The sequence below is a fragment of the Pundamilia nyererei genome, unplaced genomic scaffold (assembly GCF_000239375.1).
Source record: "Pundamilia nyererei isolate P.nyererei 1_Seehausen unplaced genomic scaffold, PunNye1.0 scaffold00132, whole genome shotgun sequence".
Taxonomy (NCBI): domain Eukaryota; kingdom Metazoa; phylum Chordata; class Actinopteri; order Cichliformes; family Cichlidae; genus Pundamilia; species Pundamilia nyererei.
In genome coordinates this window covers 1,726,181-1,734,187 of record NW_005187533.1, presented here as the reverse complement: position 1 = coordinate 1,734,187, position 8,007 = coordinate 1,726,181, and the positions used below count along the sequence as shown (strand labels likewise).

The following is an 8,007-nucleotide window of genomic DNA, read 5'->3' as shown; positions in this document are numbered from 1 at the left end:
TTTGTATGGTTCCACTGTGTCTGTTTTAGCTTTAGTACAGCTGTTCAAGGCAGGCATAGATGAGGTTGAAGCCATAGCTCACTGTTCCAGCTAAACAAACACCTTTTACCTCAGGTACTTTCTCAGGAAATGCATAGTCTGGAGTCGGAGCAGCAGAGACACGGGTTTGATGAGGAGCAAGGAAAGGAAGAACATCAGAAATATGGAGCTAGCGCTGCCACAAACGATTATTTTGATAGTCGACTAGTCACCGATTGTTTTTGCGATTAGTCGACTAATCAGATCATGGATCCATTGGACGTAAAACATACAGCTTATTCCACTAGCATGCATCTGCTTTTATATAACTATCAGCTTACAGCTTGAAGTGTTTAAGGTATGTGCTAACTAAAAATAAAGACAAGATCACAGTTTATTAAACTTTTAATGAAATTGAGATTGTCTCGGTGGAGTTTAATAAACTCAGCCGTCTGCTCCTTGCTATCTAAAATATAACAGGACACTGGAGTAAACTCTAGACCATCTCACACTTCTGTTTAATCAGTTGTCTGCTTGACGTTTATTCGGCTGTGTGAAAACTATAACTTTAATCTCAGCCAAACCGATTTACTCAGGAACAAATAAAACGCTGAAAAAGCCAAATAATAACATTTTTAAGTTATCTAAGTGACTTATATATCGCGGGGGGTTTGAAAACGATGTGCCGGGAGTTGAACCTTGACCTCCGGGCCAGCTCATCTCCGAAAATGTCGGAGCACTTTTGTAAATATGTGATGTCTTGATAAATCAACCAGATATTTGATGTTTACACAGCTACATTCTCGCCTGAAAATATCCGAAAACTTTATTTTGTGACCCAAAAAGAGTAATATTAAAACTAAGTAGCTGCCGCCATCGTTGGAAACTGGAATTGGCTGAGACGCGCTATGAATTCTGGGATAGGTTGGGTCACGAAGGACACACCCGACCCATCCTTCAAATCTGGGGAAATTAAGGACGCATTTGTCGGCTGCATTTGGAGAAGTCTTCGAGTTTGGACAGCCTTCGTCGCGTCGCTGTAATGTAATCGGCCTACAAATGCAGCCCCTGAATTTGGACACAGCTACGATACTGGAGACTGCTTCTTCTTCTTCTTCTGTGTTTAACAGCAGCTGGCATCCTTGTAGATGTAGTGCTGCCATCTTCTGTTTCAGTCCGTTATTACACTCTTAAATCCTACTATTTATTCCTGCGTTTCAGGATCTCACAAAGCTTCAAAGGACGCGTCGACTATTGAATTAGTTGTCGGCGATTTCGATAGTTGCCGTAATCGTGACTAGTCGACGAATCGTGGCAGCCCTATCTGAAGCCAATACAGTACCTAGAAAACCTGCACAGGTGTGGTTGTTGCTGTCGTTGTTTACAACACTTTTTGTACTTGCATGGGATTTTGAATATGCACATTTCTCTGAGTCTGCAGACTTTAACTGAAGACTTTTGACTGTTTTTTGGCTAAACAAAAACCTGTTTTCGGTTTTTGACTAACCTAAAACGGTAAAGGTACAGTAAGCAGTGGAAAGAAATGTAGTTGTGCAGTTTATTGTTATGTCACAGTATCTGCTCTTGTGGTCATTTATTGCATGGTTTTAGAGTTTCACTCAAATAAAACACATGCTTGACTTTTGGTACTCTCTTGAATGAAACTATTTGACTTTTGCGACCATTCATCGGATTATTTCTTGAAGCATCCAGAGTTGACAGTGGTGAAGCTTTTTAGACACTTTTGTTAATGATGATCTTCTATGTAATAGATAAATGAGGCTTTTGTTTCTGCAGAGCACGGGCTACATATGAGCTGTTTTTGTGTTACTGGCTATCAGGTTTCTTTAACCATTTCAAAGAAGACTGGGCCTCTTCATTTTATGGGAAATGTCTTTTTTTTACCATTTGTACCATCTTCTTATGATGGAAACATTTGATCGGGCAAATTGTCTGTGTACGTTTACAGATAACTTGCTGATGTGATATGTATTTTCAAAAATGTCTTTTCAGGGTAGGAGGATGTTAGTCAAAGTGAAGTTTCAAAGTTAGTCGCATCAAAGAGTGAAACTAACATTCAGTCTTTCCGCACGTCATATTTGTGTTACTTGGGTTTTTTGGCCTTTGGGATTCTACAGCTGCTCAGGGTTCGACGTATATTTAAAAAGAAATGAAGCATGATTATGATCATGAAAAAATAAGTGTGCATATTTGTAGCCAAATTGGCAGTAGAAAAAAAAAAATGGCTGGCGTGTTTGCGTGAAGGAGAGAGGCGAACGAACGAAAAACAAAAGTACCCCAAAGGGAAAATTTGATCAGTCCTTCTTTTTTTAGTAAACAAAACAAGTGACAAGTTAAAAGAAAAGTGTGTGTGTGTGTGTGTGTGTGTGTGTGTGTGTGTGTGTGTGTGTGTGTGTGTGATAAGAACTATCATCACATAGAAAAGCACACGTTAAGTAGAAAATCCAGGTCATTATACATATATTCTTTGCACACCCACAACATTCACGGAGAAATAAAGTCAAGAGAATGACATGGCAAGAAAAGACAATTATGATGATGGCCTCTGTTTCCCATGGAAATGAGTTTGTTTCCACACTGAGACACAGTCACACTTTCAGTTCAGTTGAAGCCGCCATAGTGAGTGTCTCTCTACGCTCTTTCTTATTATGTTCAAGCCAGCTGGCGTGTATGTTTGTTTGTTTGCCACGTGCGATGTCTGCGTGTTTTGTGCTGCCACATGGCCCGACTTAATCCAATAAGCTGAACGGACCTATCGTCTCCCACGGGCTTGCAGTGAAGACCTATGATCTCTCTCACACACACACACACACACACACACACACACACTCACACACACACACACACACACACACACACACACACACACACTGCTTTCTGTGCAGGCTAATAAAATGCTAAATGTGTCTTGCATTACTACTGGATATTGTGTGATTGCATCTGTTGTGACAGAAGTTGTCTTAAAGTACCTGTTAGGGAGTTTTTATTGTTTTATTTGATTATGCTTCAAATGTTATGTTATACATATTTCACCAGACACAGTTTTCTGTAGAAACAGGAAGCTGACCCTGTGACACTGACACTTACTGCAAGAGACTAGTACAGAAATACATATCCGCAGAAGTTGACTTGCATTATATTATTCTTAGAAATTGACTTGCAACACACATACTTTGTGACACACACACACAGCTTACACACAGACAGCATCAGGACCTGCGTAACAGGAAATGTGATTATATTTGCATATTGACGATGTAACCTATAAAAATAAACGAATGCTGCAGTACGGGGTGACTCTGAGTTTCACCCGTGCCGCACGTTATCAATCTCAAGTGTCTCAGTGTTGTTTACTCACCTGACTGTTTGTTAACTGTAAATCTCTGACAGTACCAGTTAGTGCATAATGAACTGTGACGTCTTGCCCTGTGGCAGTAACATTAACATACATTCTGAATTTGCTGCTTAGCTACATCTCCTAACGCCGGTTCAGAACTGGAACAGGCCAGACCTCAGACCAGCGGAGAGGAAGAACTGCAACTGCAACTTGCCTTGGCCATGAGCAGAGAGGCTGCAGAGCAGGTATGCACACTTTGTCGCACATGCGTATGCTAACATGCCAGACATGGCTGTTTCAAGTCGAGGTGGGCAGATTGATTTGAATATCGAATATATGTCAGAATACTTTAATAATCCCAAAGGAAACTGGATAGCAGCATTGGTGTCAGTATCAGTTTCTATCATTAAAGTTTGTTTGTGTTTTTGTTTTTTTGTTTTTTTTTAATGAAAAGGAGGGGAAAAAATACCTTAAACTTCCACTATCAAAAATGTCTGAAACCTTATGTGTTAACGGTCATGTCAACTATAGGACATTGAGTTGACTTGTGTTGTTTAAAAGTGCTTCATGGCATTCTCACACCAATAGTTTGTTTTCTCCGTATCAGCTTTTGCCCCATGGTTTGTGCATCACTGCCAGCAACATGAGAATGTTCAATTCACCTTTTGGCCTGATGTGTCCGGCCAATAAGCGGAAGGAAGAAAAATAAAAAATAAAGGTGGTGTGTTCTGGACTTCTGGAGAATATGGAGAAACTACGTTAATTTAACGTAAAGTTTCTAGCCCATAAAGACATTTGCAGACCTCTAGTACCGTGCCACATCCTAAAGAACAAAGCATACGTGGCAGTGGCAAGTTGTTTAGCTCAGAATTGCGATATACTTCTGGTAGTTGGTTCAGATTGGGGGCCAAAGGGGAAAATGAACCAGAGTTTGATTAAAGCTGACTAAACGCAGCAGGTGTGAAAACAACCTTAGAGAAAGGCACTCTTATATTCCAGGTCTTCAAAAAGCCCATATTCAAAAACAGCTGAAAGGAGTGTTTTGTTGTGTTAACTAATTATTTATATAGGAAAGAAATCACAGTGATTTAGTGGTCATTAAAATGTCTTCAGAGTCATGAGCTTTGTATGTAAGCTACCCTTCTAAGTCCACAATTGGCATTATTGGCCCTGTATTTACTTTGCATTAGCTTGATGTCAATATTTTCAGTATTGCACAGCGCTAGTTTTCAGTAAACATACAATAAATGAGCCTATTTTGCAGTAAAAATAAGATTAGTAGTACAAAAACACATCTTTAATTGAACATCACTTTGAAAAATGTCATGTTGAGAAGAATGAGATAAGTTACACATGGGTTGGTCTTTCTGTGTGTGTGCAGGAGGAGCGCATACGCCGAGGAGATGACCTGAGACTACAAATGGCCTTAGAGGAGAGTAAGAAAGAAGGCCCAGGCTCTGCAAAAGTTGCCAAGAAGAAAAAAGAGGTAAAAAGCACATAAGCGTAGTGGTTGCGGTGACTCAGTTATTCCATTATCGCAAACACGCTCCTGAAATAGTCTTGTCTCTCCCCATCTCCCTTTTCTGCCTCACCCTGTCTGCTCCCTTCAGTAGCCGTAATGAAGCTGCTAACTGGCAGCAGACTGCCGAGTTTATTTGTCATTATTCTGCCTGAATAAGTGCCCGGCTGCAGTTTGAGGCCACGGAGAGATAAAGAGTTGAAGACGTACGGTTGCACGACAATGACTCATGTTGTTCTCAATGCGTAATGACATAACTACCCTTTATGTTTGAACAGTATTCATGTGCAGGATAATGGCCAACGGATTGTCTTTCCTACTTTTTTCCATTTCATATATTCCGTGTATATCTTCAATCACCCCCTTTGTATATTTCCTCTTTTGTCTCCATGCTTAATTTTCCTTTTATCTGGTCTCCTGTCGTTTTGTTATTTTCTAACCCATGGGTCTCTCTTTGTAGCCACAGTCCACTTTGATGGATCTAATGGATGTCCCCGAGCCTGGTGCCAGTGCTGACCCCTGGGGCACGGGAGCTGGGGCCGGAGCTGCTGCTGCATCAGCTGACCCATGGCAGCCTTATGGTATATACATACACACACTCTTGCTTTCTTGAAAGTTGTTACATCATGTGAGATCTACATACTAGGGCTGGGCCATATTATACTGTTCAAGGTAATACAAAGCTAGGCAACGATAAGAAAATGACATCACGGTAGAATATGGGTAAAACGCGCATGCGCAGTGCCGAAAAAGCACGGAGAATGCACGGTAACGGAGAATGTGAATGGGGAAAGTAGATCGAGTGAAAAGGATGATCCAGAATTGTTTTGTAAAAATGGTGCAGCTTAACTGGTTTGGTGTTTGTCCGTCAGATACACAACAAAGCACTTTTTTTTTGTAGAACATGCAAGTGGGGCCGCTGTATTTGTCGACTAAGGTGCTTGTAAATCTGGAAGTAATCTGGGTCCTAAACTCCGTCCTTTAAAGTTCCGAAGTCAAACAAACGTCACTGAGAGTTTAAAACTGTCTAAATTCTTTCACCTTTAATGAAATGATCATCATTGCTGCTTTACCAGGTGTAACTATGAAGTTTAACATCCAGGCATCCATGAAAACAGAATTCGGAGTTAGAAGTTAGCAGGAAGTTAGCGGAAGTTAGCTCGCTAGTTTCGCTAGTTACCTAAACATGATATAGCATGTTCTGACTGAGAGATTTCTGAAAAAATTCAAACGTACAGCTCTGCTATCACTTCCAACATAAATGAAGACAGGAAACTAAACAGCAGTGACGTTTGTAGGGTTACTGAAGTTGGGCTAGCTGGTATATAATGATGTGCTACGTGATCGCTAGCGACACAGCTATGTTAGCACAACATAAACAGTGAAGCTCGAGGATGAACGCTAACAATTTTCCACTCGATAAAAGTTAACGTGAAGGTTCCTCATGGTTAGAGACAAATGCAATCGCATGGCAGGATGCTGTAAACGGACCAAACTTCAGTCAGGAGAACAATTGAGACAATCCATCCACAATACGAGGTTAGTCATTAATATACTGCAACAACATGGGAATAGAGCAGCTGTGATAGAATACAGCATTAATGAATCAAAGATACAGAAGTGGAAGAAGCAAGAAGAATGAGTTGAATAAAGTTTGATTTATCTGACTGCTTTGTTTCGCTTAATGTGCCTTATAATCCCGTGCACTTTATGGTCCGAGAAATACGTATTTGACTTTTTTATTTGGCACACTGTGGTTTCATGTTGCAAAGCACCTCTTTTTAACTTCAGTGGATATTATACATGGTTATGCTCAGGATATGTCAGCCCATTTCTACTGGAAATGCCTTTTGGTTAAACTTTCAGCAAGGAATTTGCATTTGCACTGTTAAATTTTTATATAGCTTTAATGCACATGAAAACAGCTACTTGTTTAAGTAAAATGAATGGATCAGGTTTTTTTGCACTAGTAAAGTTGTGGAGTTGTATTTTGTCTCGCAGAAATTATATCGTTATCGCAAATTTTCCAAATATATATCGTGATATATATTTTTGACCATATCGCCCTGCTCTACTACATACTATCACTGAAAAGTTTGTGTGCATGTGTGTGAAAGAGATTTCTGCTCTCCACCTGCCGCTTGCAGGACTGTGACTCTTTGTTACACAGGAATGCTGCTCCACTGGCTCAGCAGCATTTCTGCACTGAGGGTTGGGGAGGGTGAGAGTTAGCGGAAGACATTGTGAAGGAAGGGATCATGATGCTGGGAGAAAAGCAGGCTCGGGGAGTCAGATATGTAATAGTCCTCTGTCATGATGAGGTTGGCGTGTGAGAGGGAGTGTCTATGTGGATCGATTGAACTGAAATGAACTATGCAGTAATTACTCAGTTTATTTCAGTATTTGTTAGTCTCGGGTTTACAGAAAATTTGTTTAAATGTTTGATTAAGGAAGGGCATGATAGTTTCTGTTGCAGCATAATCACAGACAAAATCACATATGTGAGATTTTTAGATAATTATAACACAGATTCTTTGGAGTCCTAAATGAAATCACATGATCCCTCGCACTGTTTGCTCTCTGTACTCTGTGAAATGTACCTAATGATAAAATTTGAGGACTGTTGAAAGAGCGGCAGCCCAGAAATGAGGGAGCTTACTGCGTTTTTATCCCTTATCTGTCGTGTGTTTGGTTGACCGTTCATTCTGGATTCTGTGATGTAATTCGGTAACATAAATAATTTTTCAAGGATAAGGTGCTTGTTGGTTTTCCTTCCTCAACTCGAGCTGGACTGATGTATTAAGTGAGGCCCAGGGGGGCTCAGCGCATTAAATTAACCCTGCTTTTCACCAATTCACTCCCCTCTCTTTACCTGTATTTACCTTTAATCCCTCACCCACAGAACATTGAATGTCTCCCCTTCCCTCCAGGATCTGCCCCTAAGCCAGCAACCTCAGTGGACCCATGGGGCACTTCTACTGTCCCACCCATCAAGAGCAGCGATCCCTGGGCGCCCAACTCCATTCCTGCTTCTGACCCATGGGGTTCTGCAGCAGCCCGCCCCAAACCCTCCAACACAGGTAACCTTCTCTCTCTCTCTCTCTCTCTCTCT

General features: G+C 40.9%; 1 protein-coding gene across 1 annotated transcript in view; it reads left to right on the top strand.

The window, feature by feature from the left end:
- Nucleotides 1-8,007, top strand: part of epn2 (epsin 2) — a 24,893-nt gene that overhangs the window by 12,661 nt on the left and 4,225 nt on the right. Inside the window, exons 3-7 of the mRNA XM_013913432.1 lie at nucleotides 2,032-2,042; nucleotides 3,509-3,621; nucleotides 4,758-4,862; nucleotides 5,356-5,476; nucleotides 7,826-7,975. Coding sequence (XP_013768886.1) covers nucleotides 2,032-2,042; nucleotides 3,509-3,621; nucleotides 4,758-4,862; nucleotides 5,356-5,476; nucleotides 7,826-7,975 — 500 coding nt within the window. The remainder of the gene's footprint in view (nucleotides 1-2,031; nucleotides 2,043-3,508; nucleotides 3,622-4,757; nucleotides 4,863-5,355; nucleotides 5,477-7,825; nucleotides 7,976-8,007) is intronic.